This window comes from Diabrotica undecimpunctata, chromosome 1, assembly GCF_040954645.1.
Source record: "Diabrotica undecimpunctata isolate CICGRU chromosome 1, icDiaUnde3, whole genome shotgun sequence".
Classification (NCBI taxonomy): domain Eukaryota; kingdom Metazoa; phylum Arthropoda; class Insecta; order Coleoptera; family Chrysomelidae; genus Diabrotica; species Diabrotica undecimpunctata.
Window position 1 is genome coordinate 102,397,217 of NC_092803.1, and position 21,849 is coordinate 102,419,065.

At 30.6% G+C, this 21,849-nt stretch overlaps 1 protein-coding gene across 11 annotated transcripts in view; it reads left to right on the top strand.

Annotated features, from left to right (window-relative positions):
* Positions 1 to 21,182, top strand: part of LOC140451733 (probable multidrug resistance-associated protein lethal(2)03659) — a 207,570-nt gene extending 186,388 nt beyond the window's left edge. For all 11 annotated transcript variants that reach the window (XM_072545595.1, XM_072545590.1, XM_072545610.1 and 8 more), the window contains 7 exons: positions 6,760 to 7,147; positions 9,134 to 9,284; positions 10,861 to 11,091; positions 15,395 to 15,617; positions 16,093 to 16,378; positions 17,084 to 17,380; positions 20,532 to 21,182. In XM_072545595.1, coding sequence (XP_072401696.1) covers positions 6,760 to 7,147; positions 9,134 to 9,284; positions 10,861 to 11,091; positions 15,395 to 15,617; positions 16,093 to 16,378; positions 17,084 to 17,380; positions 20,532 to 20,711 — 1,756 coding nt within the window. In that variant the 3' untranslated portion in view covers positions 20,712 to 21,182. The remainder of the gene's footprint in view (positions 1 to 6,759; positions 7,148 to 9,133; positions 9,285 to 10,860; positions 11,092 to 15,394; positions 15,618 to 16,092; positions 16,379 to 17,083; positions 17,381 to 20,531) is intronic.
* The last annotated feature ends 667 nt before the right edge of the window (positions 21,183 to 21,849 follow it).

Here is a 21,849-nt window from a genome sequence, read left to right on the forward strand (position 1 = left end):
ACCAGTAACTTTGGCCACATCAGAAGAAACTTTCGAAATATCGCCAGAAACTTTGTTCTTCTAATGATGCGATGTCCGGAGACTTTCGAAATATCACCAGAAGCTTTGTTCTCTTGTTTCGAACTCGACGAGATGACAGCATCTTCAAATATATAAGTTTCTGGATTAAAACCTTCTTCCTCCAAAGCGTTCTTTAGTCGTTGAACTAACTCAGCTTTTTTTCCGGTAGAAGCTAATTCTCTATCCTCGAGATGTCTTCTTAAATTCGTCACTGTGAGCTTATAAATCGTAGTCATTTTCACAATTTATTTTATATCCACTTTTGACACCAATTGTTGTATTATTATTAATCTAATTTATTGTTTTTATTTACTATCAAAGGTTCTACACTTACAAGTTTATTTAAAGTCTTTATTTGTACAATATAACTAATTTATTTTACACTAATACTTATATAATTTATCTACGTGCGTTACATTTTAAAAACTCGACGCGATGTTCATATATATATATATATATATATATATATATATATATATATATATATATATATATATATATATATATATATATATATATATATATATATACGTTCGAATTATAAAAATCTTTCTTTTTTCTAAATTACTCAATATTTCGCCATTTATTTAAAAGCTTCCTTAGGAGTAAACTAAAACAATTTGAACATTACAAAAAATGGCGTACAAATACAATTTAAAACACTCACAAAATTTAAAAGATTTCGCAAATAAAAACTGACATTAAAGTGTTTGAAATATTGAATGTCAAGATTAAATTGTCGTAAGCACGTTCGTTACAGCTATACGATAAAAAATTAAAATTATTTCAAATGTAAAAATAAAAATAAAAATAAAAGAAAAGTTAGAAGAATAATATTTTTTTGATGAATTATTAAGGTTAGTTGTTATTAAGATGAATGTTGGCTATTTTGAATATTTATAAATGTTGTTCAATATGTTACAATTTATGTTACTTAACTGTCCAGTGTCCGTTTTATAATTTAAAGTGTAATATATATATATATATATATATATATATATATATATATATATATATATATATGTATTTTTCAAGTGTGTAAACAATTCAAATTTCTAGCTGAGCGCTTTCGGCTTACAAAGGCATCTTTTGAGCTATGCTACAAAAGATTTAATTTAACACTATGTAATGATTCACTTACGTCAAATATTCAAGTATCCTACTATATATATATATATATATATATATATATATATATATATATATATATATATATATATATATATATATATATATATATTATGTATATATATATATAGATATATATATATATATATATATATATATATATATATATATATATATATATATATATAATATAAATATATATATATATATATATATATAGATATATATATATATATATCTATATATATATATATATATAATATATATATATATATATATATATATATATTATATATATATATACATAGATATATATATATATATATATATATATATATATATATATATATATATATATATATATATATATATATATATATATATACAGATTGAACGAATTTAAAACGGAACATACGAAATCAATGTATTTCGGCTCAACTCCGCTCTAGGTGATTGGCCAACAAAAGGTTGTCAAATAATTATATTATAAAAATCCAATACTTCAACGGGCTGCTGGATTCGGAACTCATTCAAGAACAAGTCAAACCTCCACCCAAATAGGTTGCCTAGAATCATTGAAAAAACTAGACTAAACAAGCAGTTATTATGCTGTCAAACCACTTATCGCTTCCTTATAGTCCAAGAGATAGAGCCGAAATTTTGAACTGATCAGTAATATGACATTTCTCTATTGGAATATATTCATTGTAACTGGGTTAAGACTTTGCCTTACAGGCGGACGCCCCTCGTGGTACAGGGGGTGGCTATACAGGGATAAAATTGTCATTTTTTTCGGAAAAATTAACGATCGATAATATGGCTGAAAATTTGCCCAGAGTAAGATCTTGGTATAACTAGACGAAATCCCAAAGGGCGGACGCGAGAGTAGATACATAAGGTGTGACGGACAGGGGTGAAATTGCAATTTTTTGGGGAAAAATTAATGATAAGTAATATGTCCGCCATTTTCATGGCTCATTATTTAGCCCCTAAAAACTTTAAATCCAAAAGGGCGGACAGCTGGGTTGGTACAGAGAGCCACAAAACAGGGTCAAATGTACCACTTGCCTGCGCATTATAGGTCTCGGTAACAATTTTCAAACTGATTTTATTATGATATTTTTATACCGATTGATTTGAAAATTTGTATGCTCACTTCTGTTACTATTCTGAGAAGCGTCAAGTAGAGTTTTCCTCAAAATTTTCCAAACAAATTTCCGTAAATGAAAATTTTCGTAATTTTTTGAGGTAAAATCTAATTTGTAGAATCCTTTCGATTTTCTGTAAGTTATACCATGATTTTTTTCCAAAAATTTTCAAACCATTTTTCCGATAAGAAAAAAAAATTTAGAAAAACTTTTCTAAAACATTTGATAAAACTCTACGTCATCGTCTGAATCTTTTATAGAATATTTTGTAGTATTAAAATGATATTATGATAATGTTTTTTTTCCAAACTAAAGTCATATTTACTTTACAAATCACATTTTTTTCTTAAATATAAATATTTTACGAATTAATTTTTAATTGAATAAATGTTTGATATTTGATATTTTATTAAATTAAAGTAATTTTATAATGTTAATTATTAAATATTTTTGGTATAACAAATAGTAATTTTACTTATTTTTTATTACAATAAAAAGGTTTTTAAATTTATATTGCATAAATAATGATTGTTCAGATATAAGAAAAATTTGATTTATTATTACATTAATAATCAAATACAAAATATATTATTTCTATTTATCAATAGATAAAATTCAATTTGTAGAATTTCCTTTAACAATTATTAATAAAAATCAATTTAATAGTGGAATTATCAATTTTTTAAGTTTTGAAATTTACTTTGTAGATATTTTCAATATTTTTTTTTAACTTTCAAATTGATTGAATTTTTTTTCATTAGTTAATTATAATTTTACAAATTCTGTTTTGACATTAATTTTGCATCATTATTATTTTAAAATATTAAAATAATAATGATGCGCGTTCATTTAGATCAGTAATTCTAGACGCATGCGCTAAATGTAATAAGTATCAAGATGCTTTTATTCAACTTGGTGAAACTGACTTCGATTGTAATGAAGTTTTTGAAACCTTAGAAACTTTCGTATGTCACTTATATGGAACAGGACTGACGAGAACAATTCCAAAAAGAAAAGTAAACGATGTCAGATTTTCACTATTTAACCGGCAGTATAAGTTGCATGATGTGAACGAACCTTAAAAAAAAAACTAAAAAATTTCGATGCTTCAAGCTTACCACCATGTCAAGATGAATTACACCAACATCTACTGCGAGCTCATTATATTTCAAATATTTGGACAAATGCTCATAAAAAACTACCAACAGAATTGATTGTTGAAGAACATGGTTGGGAGTTTGAAGATGAAACATATAAATTCAAATGGTTTAGTGGACCTCAGATGCCAGAATCAGTTCGAGAAGTAGTGATTGAAAATGAAGCAGATAATGAATGTGATATTATTGAAAGTGAAAGTGACGAAGATGATGAATGTAATGACATCAATGAGAGTGAGAAAAATGACGAAATTTTTAAAGTTTTTCTAAATTTTTTTTTCTTATCGGAAAAATCGTTTGAAAATTTTTGGAAAAAAATCATGGTATAACTGACAGAAAATCGAAAGAATTCTACAAATTAGATTTTACCTCAACAAATTACGAAAATTTTCATTTACGGAAATTTTTTTGAAAAATTTTGAGGAAAACTCTACTTGACGCTTTTCAGTATAGTAACAGAAGTGAGCATACAAATTTTCAAATCAACCGGTATAAAAATATCATAATAAAATCAGTTTGAAAATTGTTGCCGAGACCTAAAATGCGGAGGCAAGTGATACATTTGACCCCGTTTTATGGCCCTCTGTACCAACCCAGCTGTCTGCCCTTTTGGATTTATAGTTTTTAGGGGCTAAATAATGAGCCATGAAAATGGCGGACATATTACTTACCGTTAATTTTTCCCCAAAAAATTGCAACTTCACCCCTGTCCGCCACCCCTTATGTATTCACTCTCGCGTCAGCCCTTTGGGATTTCGTCTAGTTATACCAAGATCTTACTCTGGGCAAATTTTTAGCCATATTATCGATCGTTAATTTTTCCGAAAAAAATTACAACTTCATCCCTGTATAACCACCCCCTGTACCACGAGGGGCATCCGCCTGTAAGGCAAAGTCTTAACCCAGTTACAATGAATATATTCCAATAGAGAAATGTCATATTACTGATCAGTTCAAAATTTCGGCTCTATCTCTCCGACTATTAGGCAAGCTCCTCTCTCCTTTAAAGGAGACAGATAGTTGAACGATATTTTATACAATGTCTATCACCGGGTATGGATTTATTTTTGTCCAAGTTTTATATTGGTCCACTATTTCAAATGCAGTTCAAACAGATATATATTAAATTGTATGTTCCGTTTAAAATTGGTTCAATCTGTATATATATATATATATATATATATATATATATATATATATATATATATATATATATATATATATATATATATATATATATATATATATATATATATATATATATATATATATATATATGGTTTCTGTCGAAGCAATGTTCAGTTTTAAAGTCTCTCTGGTGGTCATTACACCTTCGACATCTTCTCTCCAGAACCCTTTTGGTCTACCTCGTTTTCTTCTAGTTGGCAGAATCCATTTTTCTATCTTTTTTGGTCATATTTTTATGGCATTCTATGAGCAATTTGAGGGGCTAAGTCAATATTTTTGTTGCTCACCCTATCACGTTTAGTAAGCCGGCGTTTTATTTTCTTTTATTTTATTATTCCACAATAGTCCATATACCTGTCAAGTGACTGATCTGTTTTTCTCTTGCAACTAAGTACTCGTTTTTTTGTATCTTAATTGTAAGGCCTCCTTAAGTACAAAACAAAATAACCCAATTTTATAAGCAAATAATTTATACCTATCACTTCAGTCTTAAGCCAAAATGGTTTGGTTTTCAGCGAAGTGTATAATGTACAATCCCTCGCCTTTAATTGAGATGCCCATATTGCAACACTTTCTTCTCCGCACTGAGAGCGCATCATTCAGATATATATTTTTTTGAAGAGTGTAGGTGCTATGCAGTAGCTTTACTAATAAAAATTCTCTAGTTAATTTTTTCCCGTTTTTATGTTTAGTGTTATATTTTTGTGAAGCTGTAACTACTTTTATATATTTTTTTTGTTTAGTTTTTATTTTTCCACTGCTACGCAGATCATTGAGTGTTACGATATTCTATACCTTTGTCAGATCTATAAAGATTATATGAGTTGAAAGGTTGTAGGCTAATATACATACATCTGTCATACATACATACATCTGTCATTTCTTCTTAAATTTTATTTTTTATTATTTTTCAATTCACACAATTCTTTTTGTCTCTTTTTTGTAGATGTTGTTAATTACATATGTGCTTTAGTCCACTTAGGAGATAGTCCACTCCAAATAAGATGAAATCATACCCTAGTATTTCCCGTAATACTTGTGTAATGTGTTTTAGTAATTTCTTCGGTATATTTTATGGTCCGCATGCTTTTCGATTTTTTATAGTTAATATTACATCTTCGACTTCCTGTACTGTTATTTTATCTTGATCATCGCAATCGACTTCATATGTTGTGATAATGGTGTTCGTGAATTTCAGTCTTGTTTCAGTCAAAAGTTGTGAGTAATGTTTGATACAAGATCTTTCTTCTATTAAATCTATTCTACTCGCTTTTTTCCGTTTATTCTCAGGATTTTTTACCGTTTTCCATGCTTCTCTTGAACTTGTTGACCCTATTTATATTTGTTGAGCATTTACTTTCCCAGGAAATATTTTTTGCTTTAGTTACTAGATTTTTTTACTTCTCTCTTTAATCTTGCATAGTATTCATCTATCATCTGAGTCATTTATTTGTAGCCGCTTTTGATATTATTGTTTCTTGTTGTGTACTGCATTAGCGATGTCATTTGTCCACCACAATGGAGTATCGTTTTTGTTCTTTGGGATCATGCCGAGCGCTTCATAAGCTGCTTCAATAATTTTTTTTATTATTGTTGTTGTTTATTTTTGTTTTTATTGTTATATTGTTGTTATTGTTAATTTTTGGCTAAGCTGTAACTTATATAAAAATGAGTCGTTTTGCAGTGCATTAATATTGTATTTAGGTGAATTTGTTTCCAGTAGTTTTGATTGTGCTGGTTGGTTATCATTTAAGTGTAGTGGTCGCGGTCGATACTGAAGGTAAAGCATTTTGGTCTTATATAGTGGTCAATTTCGCATTCCGGTCCCCTTAATACTCTTTTGTCTTATACTTGTTTGTGTATTTCTTGTTTTGTTATAACATAATCTATAATTTACATGCTGTTTCTCGTTTATTAAGTTATTACGAGCACAGATAGAAAGACACAAAACTACGTCTTCATTTTCAAAATAAAATATTAGAATATGTTGGTAGCAAAGGTTTTTAATTTATATTATTTATATTTATAATATTTAATTTGAATTACCATAATATTTACACATCTCTATTATTTTGTAGGGTTAATATTGAACAGTGGGTAATACAAACGTATAATTCAACAACAGTTTTGTACAAAACGAACCAATCTTCCACAGTAATTGCTAATCCATACGACTTGACCAAAGATCACTGGTTGACCTCTTTCTTCACCGGAAATATAACTGTATACGTCTACACGACCTTTGTTTTATTTTTGCTTATAGTGACTTATACACGTTCAATATTTTTCTACAGATGGGGTCTATCTTCTTCTATAGTTATGCATAATAAAATGTTTGATAACATCATATATAGTCCTATGTATTTCTTTAATAATAATCCATCTGGGAGAATTTTAAATAGGTTTTCCAAAGATATTGGAATTGTAGATGAAGTGTTACCAACTACTATTTTGGACACACTGCAGGTAAGTATTGAATTCAAAAATTGAAACTAATATGTATTTTATTATTTTTAAATAATTGATTGAGATCTAAAAGTTGTTCCTTTGACAAGGTCATCGGTTATTAGTTATATCAAATATTGACTATACTTATTTACAGGCCGACTATTCTAATCTGACTTCTTAGTCTGAGGTAGACGTAAGAGTAAAATACCCTGCCAATGTCACTGGAGAAGGAATTTCTTGCATAGTACCTATGTACAGCCCTTGTAGCAATTATTTGTAATAAATTTTCGTTAAGGGATTAACTTTCATATATTAATTATTGGTTTAAAGTAAAAGTATTCATTAATTCCCAAAGAAATTATTATTTCTGTAGATAAGAAAGTCATTACAATATTATTTATTGAGCTGGTTATAATGAAAGTTTTCATTTTTTTCGACGCTTTATTCAAAATATTTTTCTGTTTCAGATATTTTCTGCATTTAATGTATTTTTTGTAAGTGCTTTTAACTGTATTTGAGTTGTAAGGTTGAACTGTATTTATAGGTTAACTATATCTTAGTTTTAGTATGCAGATCTTTCTTTTAGTTCTATTTCTCTCTATTTTTTTAACATCCCATTTATTTTCAATATGTAATAATGATTGCAATAAGTAAATTGTTTAATTGAATTACACGAGACTTGCAGGAGACTGACTGTGAAAAGTAGACTGATAGGTTTATAGGATTTAACTTATTCTAAAGACTTGCCTGGTTTAGGTATTAAGATGATTTGTGCTACATTCCACAAAAGGAGATAGTAACCAGTTGGTGAGATTCCGTTTAAAATCTATATTAAATATTACACTCCTTTCTTGGAAAGTTCTTTTAGAATTCTTGCAGTGAATAAGTCGAATCCTGAGGACTTTTTCGAATTCAGATCTGTTTAGATTTTGTTGAAAACTTGTTTGACAGTGAATGTCTCCAATGGTGCTTCTATTTGGTGTGGCTATTCTAAATATATTTGAATATTATCTTTTGTATCAGGGTTGTTATTTTGAGATTATTATGTGGTTGGAACACTTCCTCCAGGTATTTGGCAAAGACTGTGGATTTTTCATTGTTACTTTTAGCCCATCTCCGTTACTGGTCCGGATATGCAGATTAGAGAGTTGTGGTCGGTTAATCTTTCATGTTGCCTTCCATAGCAAGACTCAGAGGTTTCCGTGGCAGATAGATTTTTTGATTATTGTTTAACAAAGTTTTCAATCGTGCTGTAGTATTTTTTTTCTTCGATTTTTTCTTTTATCTCGTTGGGTAAGTCTTTTTGTATGATTGTTTTTATTTGTGTAGGTGTTGGCTGTCAGCCAGCTTCCTCAATGAATCCTATTTAATTAATTTACGGCTTCATTTGTATCTGTGAGCCACTATTTGCTTCACATTTTAGGGGCCCACAGATACAAACAAAATTCCAGACTTGGTCGATTTCTATATGACCAAAAGAATACCACTCGAATCCTAGACAGCACAATTTTGTTTCGATCTTTCATCCAACCACTCTCCTGTTTTGGTCATGATATCCACAAATATCCTCGAAACAGAACCTCCGCCGTCGCTAAGTAATAAATATAACCACTGGATTAAATTCCGGGATATTCTTGATAACAGACTAAATCTAAACATCCCACTAAAAAATTGCTCTATTTTAAACTAGATTAATCTTGTATTTTGGGTTGTGTTAATCTTTATTCGAAGAAATTATTTAAAATATGACAGTTTTCTTATTTCTATATTTCTAGATATTCTCTTAGATGCCGCCATTCCTATCCATGTTTTCATATTTATTTTTATATCATTTTTTAAAAAGATTGTTTTCAGTCTCAAACTATTCTTGATCTTGGCATAGAAATATATCCTCATAGTATTTAAAGCTGTAACAGTATTTAGATCTTTGATCTTTCTTTATACACTGCTTTTAATTAAATTTTAATTGCATCGCTAATAATATGAGCCTTAAATTATTTTCAGATTGGTTTATCAGTATTATCCATATGTCTAGTTATTGGAACTTTAAGTCCTTGGATGCTAATACCGACTATAGTAGTATTAGTAATATTTTACTTTATGAGGTTTATATTTTTGGAGACCAGCCGAGATGTAAAGAGAGTGGAGTCGATCAGTAAGTATTGTTTTAACATTAAATTAGAATTTAACTGTAATATAATATAATACTTCAATATGATGATTAATATGAATTGGTACAAAAAATTCTTAAAGTAAAGAGGCTACCTATGAATCACAGATTTACTATCATAACATCGAATTTTTTATCTGCAGTCCAAACATTTATGTTCCCATTAAGGTGGCGCAGTTTTGTTTTTCAGAGAGGGAATAAGTAAACTGTACGCCATTCCAGGTGGAGACGCCCGTTACTATATTCACAAGGAAAGAAGTGACGAAGGCTGGCAAAACAGCGCAGCGGGCAAAGCGCTTGGACCTTATAGTATAGAATAAGAGAAATAGATAGAGAAATAGAAAGAGAATAAGATAATAAAAATCATAGTTAAGGAGGAGGTACAATGCGTACAGGATATTATGAACAACTTGCTAAAAAGGCAAGAGTTCTCAGGAGATCTGAAAACGGCAAATCTCATACTATACCAAAACTGGAAAAGGAATTAGAATAGCCTGAGTCGTACAAACCTATATGCCTGTTAAATACCTATCTTAAGGTCTCTAAGAGTCTTGTGAAGGCAATACTGGAGAGGGAAATAATGGAGAAGGGTGGCATATCCGACCGCGAGTATGCGTTCAGGAAAGAAAAATCTGCGGAGACAGAAGTGACTACTTCTTATCGCGGGTTATGACTATATTGTGTTATGAAATTTTATATCTCCTAACTGCAGAATTGTTAATAACACCACATATTTAAGTACTTTAAAATTTAAAAAAATTAATTTTTTTTTTATTTTTCGTTAAAAGTTTTTTTTATATTTTTAGTAATTTTTAAAATTTGTTAAATATAATATAGAATTTATTCAATATTTAAATTTTAATTATGATCTACCAGCTGAGAGTACATTGCTTAATTCATAGTTTAAGACAAGACTTCACACTTGAGAGACTGAGCTAGGCGAAGCATATACGATAAGCTCCCATGGCTGATTGAGGTATTATTTATATGATAGGATTTCAATTCTCTTTTGTAGTATTATCGTTACACATTGGCACGTTGTACGTTATACATTATATCGTTACACGGTGTTTCATTAAAAATTTTGTTGATGATTTTAGTAATTTTTAAAATTTGTTAAATATAATATAGAATTTATTCAACATTTACATTATGATTATGATCTTGTATTAATGCTTAATTACTTCATTTTTATTATCGTTATATTCTAAAAATAAAACTGCTGGTTTTTTATGAATGAAATAAGAAATAAAAAAATCACAAATTTAAATCTTCAAAATTTTGATAATCATTATTTTGTATTTTTTTAACTATTTATTTTAAAAATTTTAATAACTTTAAAATTTATTAAATGTAATATACAAAATTTATTGATTATTAACATTTTCATCATTATCTTGACTTTAGAATATAATTTAAACGCTTAAGATCCGGGAACGAATCAATTTCATCCATTACGAGACGCTTTTTACTTTTTTGCTATAAGATTATAGTACGTTTATTGCTAGATTTCGGGACAACTATAGAATTTAATTTATACTAAATCAAAATTTATTTTTAGATCGCAGTCCTGTATATTCACATCTGACGGCATCTCTTCAAGGTCTAACTACGATAAGAGCATTTAAAGCGCAAGAGATATTGGCTGTGGAATTTGACAATCTCCAAAATATTCATAGCGCAGCATTTTTTATGTATTTAGGAGCCACTAGAACTTTTGCCTTCTGGTTAGACTTTTTCTGTGTGCTTTATATTGGGCTAGTTTTAGTTGCTCTTTTGGTTGTAAAAGGAGGTAAGTGATAACAACTCAGTTTAGTTTAAATTTTATTTATTTATTCTGACTGAACCTGTAGAGCAACTGAGAACTATAAAGAATATGAACCAAAAAAGACGTCAATCACAAAAATATGGCAACTGAAGAGAGGCATAATGAAAAAACTGTAATTGATTCTGGAGATATTGTACTTTTTTATTTACATTAACGTGCTCGCTAACTATGGCCACTCGAACAGGGGGACTATAAAAATATTACGTATTGTATTATAATACCATTAAGAGATTATTGATTTTGAATGCTGTGATTAGATTCACTTATATTATAATCAGATGTGTGAGGTTGTTGTTTTAACTTATTCAAGAATTTAGTGACACGGTTTTTTGTGATTTTTTATTTGTAGCTGTATTTAGTTTATATATTTCCATTATGTTATGGGACTGATGGTACTATTTAATAATCCGATAGATAATTAGATTTGGACTTTTGTGGCAGGTTTGGATGATATCTAAAACGTAAAATGAGATAAAGAAGGAAATGAACCAGGAGTAGTTAAGCGGTAAAAATGGCGGAAGTAAGAAGAAAACTATCGGCGGAGTTTCCTATCTTTTGCATTATTGTCAGACATTATTATTCTACATATGGTTAATGGGGATAAACTCAATTTCTAATAAGGGAAGTTTATTTAATAGTTAGTTAAAGAAAGTTAAAATAGTTAAAGAAGTTAAAGTGTCAGTAAGAAATGAAAAAGAGGGAGGATGATTAGTTGAACGAAGAATGAGGTCTAATCCACTAAGAACTTTAGGGCAAGAATCTGCGGTATGTCCTATATATTTACACTCAAGTCTATTGGTGGATAAACTTATTATATAGGAGATGTTTTCTAAATTAATTACTAAGCATGATTGTACTTCGAAGTCTTTCTTTAAGGGATTACTAATGTAATCCTATGAAAACTCAATAAATCCGCATATTGGTCTTAACATTTTCCGCAATTTTACATTAGTGAATCTGAGATGGAAGAGCATATATTTAAAATCAGAATTCTTTTAACGGGAAAAGTAAGCCTGTTACAGAAGAAGTAAGCCTACGAATGAGGATGTTTGATATATTTTATAGTAGTAGTTTATCAGCCATGTAGGTCGATGTGAGAAATATGCAGAATCGATAACGAGAGACGTCCTAAAAAATCTTGTTTATAAAAAAAAATATTTGTTATAGTTTGTTTCGCTATTTCCTCTGTGTTGATGATTGTTTTTTCTATTGCTTATTACTACTTGTCGGTCAGTTTTATCAATTGTCACACCTTCAAGCTTTTTTACCTGTTTAATTTCTGTTCCTTCAATCTGGACTTCTATATCCACTCTGTTTTTGGCTACGACCATCGCTTTTGATTTCTCCTTGTTTATGTTAATTTTTAATTTATTTAAAGCTTTGTTCCATATTGTTAGACTTCTTTGGATTTACTGTCAATGCGAGTATGGCTACATCATCTGCAAACACCCAATCTGATGTCTCTGTTTTTTAGGTTCCAGTACTCTATATTTCATGACATAGTTTTTGTTTTTGTTTCTTTTATGAGGTATTGCATAAGCGCCATAAATGATAAAGGGCTTAGACTTCATTCCTGTCTTACACCCGCTGTAGTTCTGAACTCTTTTGATACCATATTTTTACTTATTACGAATTGTTTGGTGTTTATGTATAATGATTGAATAACTGTAATAAGCAGAGTAATTCGTATTGCATTTCTTATTATCGCGCTTCTTCAGGATAGGTAAAGTGAAACCTCTTTCCCAGTTTATAGGTATTTGTTCCGCTTTTCATACTATACCAAGTAATTCTAGAAATTTTTGTTTTTCATCGTCTATAATGTCATATTCTTCATTATTCTTTTTATTCAGAAGATAGCCGCATTAACCACGGTCATTAGCAGGGTAAGGAAAATCCAATAGGTATAGAAAGTATGAATTTAGGTACATTATATCTTACTTACTAAGTAACATTTACAAAGGAATTTTACAGTCAGTGTGAAGGTTAAGAATGTCTTTCATATTGTTTAAATGTTTAGGTGTCGATTGTTTGTAAGCGTTAAATTCACTACATTCTGTTAGCAGATGTTTTATTGTTATTGGTTTATTACACTTGCTGCATTATCGTCTTTTTTATCCAAGCAATTATATGTTCCCAACGATTTCTCTTTCTCCCAACCACATTTACTCCATTTTCGACCTGCTAACCTAAAGACACCCCTCTTCAATAGCTCTTCTCCAATACTCCAACTTCTCCTACATTTCTTTGTTTTCCTCTACTAACACGATATTATCAGCAAAGAGCATTGACCAGGGAACCCCCACCTTTACTTTCTCTGTCAGTACATCCATAACAAGATTAAACAGCTAAGGACTCAGTGAAGAGCCTTGATGCAAACCAACCGTCACTGGTAAACTTTCGGTCATTCCGACAGCAGTTCTTACTTTGGTGTACGTTCCCTCATACATATACTTTACGAGCCTTACATATTTCTCAGGAACCTATGTCTCCCTCAAATTTTTATAGCTCTTTTCTAGGAACTGTGTCGTACGATTTCTCAAGGTCTATAAATATCAACTGTAGCTCACTTCTCTTCTTGCTGTATTTCTCTATCAACTGTCTTAAGCAAACAAGGCAAACAAGGCATCCGTTGCCTCCTTCATGGCATAAACCCGAACTCGCCTTCTCCTATAGATTTCTCTTAATCTTCGTTCTAAAGTTCTCTCCCAAATTTTCATTGCGTGCTACATTAACTTTATCTCTCTATAGCTCTTACAATTCTGAATGTCCTCTTTATCTTTATAAAATGGTACCATCACACTCTCTCTCCACGCATGTGGCATCTCCATGCATGGGGCATCATTCCTTACCTAGAGCCTTTCAAACCTATACAGGTGTTCCATCAGGTCCTACTGCCTTATCATTCTTCATCCTATTTAAGCCTCGACAACTTTATCTCTCGCTATCACCGGTGTTAAATTCTCATTTGGCATCCCGCATCCCCTATCCCTCCTCTGGTGTTTTTCATTTAGCAACTTTCCAAACTACTCATAATGTATTTGCTTTATCAACATCGGTTGACTTAAATCTTTTGATCCCTTCGTGTGTTTTCAACTCTTTATACAGCTGTGCAGACGATCTTTTCTTAGCAGTAACTATAGCGCGCTTTGCTCTTCTCTTTGCTACCTTGTATATATCCTTATCGTTCTCTCTTTTAGACCTGTCATACCTATTTCTAGCCTCTTTGTTCTCTCTAACCTTTTGTTGCACTTTATCGTGATCTTATCGTAATTTCTCTTAGACCTTTTGTAACTATATATAATAGTTTTTGGTTGCCCTGTTGTCTTCTTTAAGGTTTTCTCCAAAATTTTTTCAGGGTCAAATATTCAATTTTGATCTATTTTATAACTTAAAATATTGTTTTCTCTTCTTCTTTTCTCCAACCATTTTCTTCCTTTCTTCTTCTTCTTTTTATATAGACATGACTCTGTCTGTTTTTCAATCTGTCTCCAGTAAGTTGTCGTTCCAGCGTTATCGTGGTGTTCCTACTATTTGTTGTCATTCGGCTTATACGATTGTTCTATTCTACTCTTCTACTTCTTACCCAGTTCTTGATGTTCTCCACCTTGCATGTACGTCGTATATCTGTACTTCTAGCTCTGTCCCATAGTGTCTTGCCGTCAATGACAGTCATTTTGTAATGTATTATAAATTAGGTGTAAAAAATAAGTTTCAAAATTCCTTTGTAGTATTTGCTTTCTTCTAGTCTAATAATAATTCCAACATCATGTTCTGACATTTCTTTTAGTAGCATGTTTTTCAGAGGGAGTTTTCCCATCATTAACATCAAATAATGGAACTCTAAAAATTGTTCCTGAATGTTAAACGTTTTTATTTTGTAACGTTTTTCTATCTTTACCTCTCCACTTTACATTAAACAAACAACATTGTCATCCTTAAACATTATCTTCATCAAAATTTTAATTTTTCATTTGAGAAATGTTGTTTACTATCGATTATCTTAGAATCGATGTTCGAAGAAAATAAAAAAAAAATATATCAACGCTTGTTACGAACGTTCTTAAGGTTACAGAACAACTAATAGGCAAAAGGTACAAAGCACGATAACCGCCTATTTTGTTGCTAGGTTAAATATGGGCTATTAACGTAATATGTATCAAATTTTTTCCATTTGGCTATTTCACATTAATATGTTACTTGTATTAATATTTTCATTAGAAACAGTTTTTTGTGGAACATTTTAAAGCAATTAATTTAACATTTTTAGAAAAATTTGGAGGAAATGTTGGCCTGGCTTTAACCCAATCGATGAGTCTCACAGGAATGTTTCAATATGGCATTAGGCAGTGGAGTGAATTAGAAAATCAAATGACTTCTGTAGAGAGGGTCCAAGAATATACAGATCTAACGAAAGAAACTGAAGAAGGTGTAGAACCTCCTAAAACTTGGCCGGAACAGGGGCAAATTGTTTTCAACAAATTATCCTTAGGGTTGGTATAAAAATATTAAATAAACACTGAAAAATATAGTTTTCAAAATTATCATAAATTAGGTATTACCAAGACAGAATTATTAGAATTAGATTTTGTCACGTGATTCCTTCAACTATTTAAAAAAAATTGGGGGTGTGGTTCTCATCTAATGAGGTTTAGATATAGAAAAAATTAAAAAAATCGACGTGTGCCAGCGATTTTGTTTTAACTAATAAACGAGTTGACTGAGGGGTCTATGACTTTAATCTCTCACTGTATAAACGTGTGTATGACTATTTATAGCTAAGAGATGAATACATTTAGTAGTTACTAATTATGTTCCTCAAAATAAAAACATATTAACAGCCATAACAGTGTCGTGCTTTATTTATAATTTTCCTTTAAGAGTTTTCAGGTTTAGATCAAATCCATTAAACGCTAATACATTAATTTAATAAATCAGTTTTTTATACGTTTATTCTTAATTTTTCAGGTACTCCAATACGTTACCTTTGGTTCTAAAGAATCTTAGTTTTATTGTTAATCCGAAAGAAAAGATTGGCATCGTCGGAAGAACTGGAGCTGGAAAATCCTCTATTGTTCAAGCAATGTTTCGGTTGACTTCTACAGAGGGTAGCATTATTATCGATGGAATTGATTCAAAATTAATCCCATTAAGTAAAGTGAGGTCAAAGATATCCATTATACCTCAAGAACCAGTACTCTTTTCTGGTACAGTTAGGTATAACTTGGATCCGTTTAATGAATATCCTGATGAAGTAAGCAAAAAGTTTAGCCCTAGTTTAGTTTCTAAATTATTTTAGTGATTTGGAAACCATATTTTGTATTTCTTTTTTTTTAACTCAAATTACAAATATTTTTTTCTCTTCGGTAATAGGCTGCTTCCTTTTTCTTCTTAAAATAGTTGCGTTACGTAGGGTGTACATTGTCACATCAAGCGTCTCGTTAATTATTACACATTTCACCCCTTGCAAAAGATTTTTTCAACATTTTACTATTCTTTGTTTTCTGTATTTGCAAGAGATATATTCACATCCCGAAAAGTTTACAATCGTTTCAACATACAACATTTATTTTATGGTGTTTCATTAAGTTCTTTTTTATATACCTATATCTGGTTCTGCTGTATACACTATGATTGCTATCTTGTAGAGACTTTCCATTTAATTAGTGTTTTATACGTTTTTAATGCAATAACACATAATTGTGATAGTTGTTATTTTCTATCTATTATCTAAGATTTCTGTACCTCACTTTATGTCACACGTTTTTAATCATATTCTCTATTTTTTCTTGTTACTGAAAATATGTTTAAAAATATTTCCAGGTCAAATTTATTATTAATACCAACACTAACATTGAGAAACTTATATCTTTTGATATCTTATATCACTTACTGTAGATAAAATGTACTACAAGCTATTTATGAAGTTGTCTATATCATTTTTTTTATTTTTTTTTAGATATTATGGAAGGCTCTGGAAGATACAGAGCTTAAATATGTTGTCAATGATCTTCCTGAAGGCCTGGACAATAAAATGGCAGAAGGTGGTATTAATTTTAGTGTAGGACAACGCCAGCTATTTTGTTTAGCTAGAGCCATAGTTCGCCAAAACAAAATACTAGTTTTGGATGAAGCTACAGCTAATGTTGATCTTCATACAGATGCACTCATTCAAAAAACTATTAGGAAGAAATTTGCAGACTGCACAGTAATAACTGTGGCTCATAGGTTGCACACGATTATGGATTCAGATAAAGTAAGTCAAAGTTTTATGTGCTTTACCAGGTATATTTTCGAAGTGAGAATTATGTTGTGTTTAGATTTAGGCCATTTTTTTCCGGTCTGGACGGTACTTTTTGGCACTATTACAGTCGCCTCTGGGTCGAAGTGTATATTTTGTAGCTGATCCACTTCTTAAAAATTCATCCGCTTTTCATTGCTGTGTATTTACCAAATAACTGTGTATACACATACCAGTTCAGCACAGATATGTTCCGTCAATCTGTCTATTTCTTAGCAGCATTTTCAGACTAGCCTGGAGTCCCCTTAGGGTTTCAAAGAGCTACTATAAACTTTTGACTATCTGTGCATATATTGATCCGCTTTAGTTCGAAAGCTCTTAAGTCAATTTCTCTTGCACAATGCAAGAATGCATATATCTCTGCGTAGAACTGTTAACATTTCTATTAATTTCAGGTATTTATAGGTATATTGTATATTATAGAAAGTGTCCACAGAAATGTAAACATACCTTTGTAATACCTGATAAATATAAATGTTTACGTTTCCATCACTACTGAACATTTCTGCAACCCTTTTTTATTTACTTAACGATGTGCAGACTATTGAGTCCAGTAAAGCCTCCAGAGATGCTACTGGTGTACTACTCACAGACTCGCTGGTTCAAAGTAAGCAAGTATTTGTACCTTATTTAGTTTGAAAATAGAACTTTTTTTAAAGCTTGGCCACTCTTCCAGTAATGCTTATATAATTGTTGGTTTTACTGATATAAATCCAATATAACGTTTCTTTAAATATCAGTTGAGTTATTCTACCAGATTTCAGTTTGTACCACTTAGGCTTAGAGGACTCGATCTCTTTTAATTTTTTCTACTGGTAAATTTCATGATTTTGGATTATGGTGACATTGTATCCCATACTAACTGTATTTATATCACCCGGCTTTTTAACATACGGTCGATCCATTTGCATATTTTTCGTTTAATTATTTTAAACGAATCGCTTTGCAGGAGGTTTTGTCAAATGCTTCCTCTATATTGAGAAACGTATTTAACATCACTTCTTGGTTTTCCAGAACGTAGTTCAGCCTCTGTGTGATATTTTGCAGAGCTGTTTTTGTAAAGAATCATGTCTTGCTGCCCCTAAATTATCGAACACCAAAATACCACTCCTATTGTGCTTATTGAGCAGTTTTTGTGGAATATTTAGTACTAATGATATTATGCTTATCGGTTTAGGGACTAGGTTTTTTCCTACTCGATTTTACCAGCTTTGAGTATATAAGCTACTTTTATGAGCCTATGAGCTATAGAGGGCCATAGAGAACCATCAGCCAAGCTATGTTTTCCAGTCCAATGTCCTATCATGTATCTAGTAGTATTATTTTAATTTTAAATTCAGAAAAGTGCACATGGAAAAGATCTCTAAGACCCTTTCATCAATCTGACTCACCTGACTGGTTTGAAATGGTATACTTATCTGAAGGTCCTTGGAGAGAAATTTTATGGACACTTAAAAAACCCTTGACATTTCTGCAGTCTATTCTATCTCCTCGTACTGCCTTCTTCACGATTATATTTTTGCCATTCTGTTTTTTCATAATCGTTATACTTATCACATCTTAGCGAAATTAAAGTTTCGTCTTACTCATGTCCTTTGATTTGCAATGTTGTTATTTCACCAGTGTACTTTTCTGTTGGAATTTTTCACTATTTCCGAACAATTATTGTCTTCGAACGCTGTCATCTTGAAATTGTTCGGTAGCTATGTTTAGGCCCAGTGTATGACTTAAAGCACTAGTAGCTTAATTTGGATAGACTATACATAAAAAATATTTGAAATGTTTAAAAAGGTTCCAAGTTAAATATTATGTTTATATGTGGTTAAGCTACAATTATTGATTATAACGAAAATAACATTTTTAAATAACGTTTGACCTTTTGATTTCCACACCGGAAATCGTTTTCAAAAGATATTTAAAAAATTGTGCGAAAAGTATAACCAATAAGTTATTAAGTTGGGTTATGTTTTTCAAAACTGACGGTTAGCTTACCTCGATTGCATTTTCATTGAAACCGATGTTTCGGGCTCTATTATACATATAATGATTTGATGTATGTATACTATTCTTTGTAACAGTTTCTTTCATGGGGGTCTGATAGGAAATCGGGTTCATCGTCAATGGAATTCAGTTATTTAAAGTGATCTGTATTGGTGACAAAACTAACAAATGCTCTAGAAGACTTAGCACTATACTATGATAAAAGTCATCTGAAATTCAATCCCAAAAAAATAAAGGTGTGGGATTTCCACTTTAGTAACAAGCAGGCTTGAAGGATGCAGAAATGAAATGGCATGGACAGATACTGGAACAACGAGATGTCAAAATACCTCATCATACATCTAGATCTGTCTTACCAATACCGTTGTCAAGAGGTCAAGAAAAAAGTAAACGTAAGTAATACCATCATGCGCAAACTAACTAATACCAAATGGGGGTCTCTTAGGTCTTTTAGAAAGTGTAAAACGGATCGAAGACACCTCTTATATGACCACGAAACCGACTAAGGTCTTGGAAATTTTTTTTTTAAAAATCAAAATCTGTCTCCGAAACACCTGAAACTCGCTGAAACCTGTGGCAAGCGTCAACTACCACAACACATTTTGCGGCTTTAGACGAAATGGAAGAAATGGACATGCAGAACGCTAAACAGGCTAAGAACTGGAGTCTAAAATTGTGCTAGTAACCTGAGATAAGGATACCAGTAGGCCACTACCTATGACTGTGGCGCGGTCGAAAGTAGTCATCACCTACCAACATGCACAAATATTAGAAAGACCTGCACAAGCGAAGACCCAATTTTAGCAAATGACAAATAAAGTAAAGCAAATAAAATAAAGTTTGTGATAATCTGGGGTGTATGTCCTCTCAAGGAGTTGGATAGCTCTTTTTCATTAACGGCACTGTCAATATTGCGAAGTATAAAAGTATTTTACAAAAGAATTATTGTCTTTTATTAATGAAATTTAATTTCTTATATTTCAAAAAGATGGCGCTGCCTGCAATACACAAAATCCATAACAGCAAGGTTGAAGGACATAAATATTACTGTTTTAAGCTTTATACGAATTCTTCATGTAAGAGTAACACCTTTAATTATTTCTAGGTATTGGTTATGGATGCTGGAGAAATCCTAGAATATGACAGTCCTCATATTCTGTTACAAAACACAAACGGTGTTTTCTATTCCTTACTGATGCAGACCGGAACAAATACAGCTCAGAACCTAATAGAAGTTGCCAATAAAGCTTATATACTACGTCAAGATGCGATTTCAAGTAGCTGAATATTTCCTTTATGTTTTAATGGATATTTATGTGAAAAAATTAAATTTATATATAATGTAAAATTCTAATTTATTTTGAATTACATACTGAAGTATTTCTAGATATAATTGAAAAAACATATATAGTTCAAAAAGACAGCAATATCTTCCATTGAACTTATTAAACCATCTTATTAAAGTATGTACATAAGTTTATCTTACATAAAAACATCATGGAAATATATTAAAATGATTTTTATGTTCAAAACTATTTGTTAGTGAATATATTGTTATTGTTGTAATAAGTGTATATTTGTTGCTGTATACTGTTTCATTATGAGTCTATTTAAATGTAACATTAGTTGTTATATACAAAAAAAAATTAAACAAGTAATGAACGAAGAAAATTCTTATTTGTTTATATAAATGTAAAAAATGACGACTTGATATTTAAAATAAATATCAGGTGAATATATTTTATTTATTGTTTTAATAAAGAATTTTATAGATAAATGCTATTTTTTTTTAATTTAATTTAACTATATAATAATAGGATGGCAATATATCATATCCTTACATTGGGAGGGACTTGTAGCCAAACATATTTGTACGGCATTTGTACGGTAGGTAATACAAAAATAATGACCTGTGACTTAATGCCGTACAAAAATATTGGTACCAGGAGTAAATAAAATTTTTATTTTCGTAAGTTTAATTTTTTTGCAACTTCATATATTTCGACTGGAAACAGTGTGAGAAATCTAAGGAGCAACTCTTAATTTGATCTGACTACAGTTACTGTTATTACTAATTAGTACATATTGTAGTATTTATTTATATTTGATTCATGTTGGGTCAAATCACCCCCTGAAAATGTCCCACGAGCTTGTAGCCTGTTAGCCACGTCTTAAATAGAAGTGCATAGTAAATTTGTGGATTCGTCAACTTTTAAATAAGTGCTAAAACCACCATTAGAGACAACATTTTAAAAAGGAAATTTTTAGAAAATTTCCAGAAAATTAATTTGACAAAACAAATAACTGGAACCCTTGCTCCTGTAGTGATCCTTTCCCAAGTTAATATGCTCTTTTTCTAACTTGGCTGCACCGTACTGAAGACGACCAATAGTCAGAAATACGAACATATGGTTGCTTTCCAT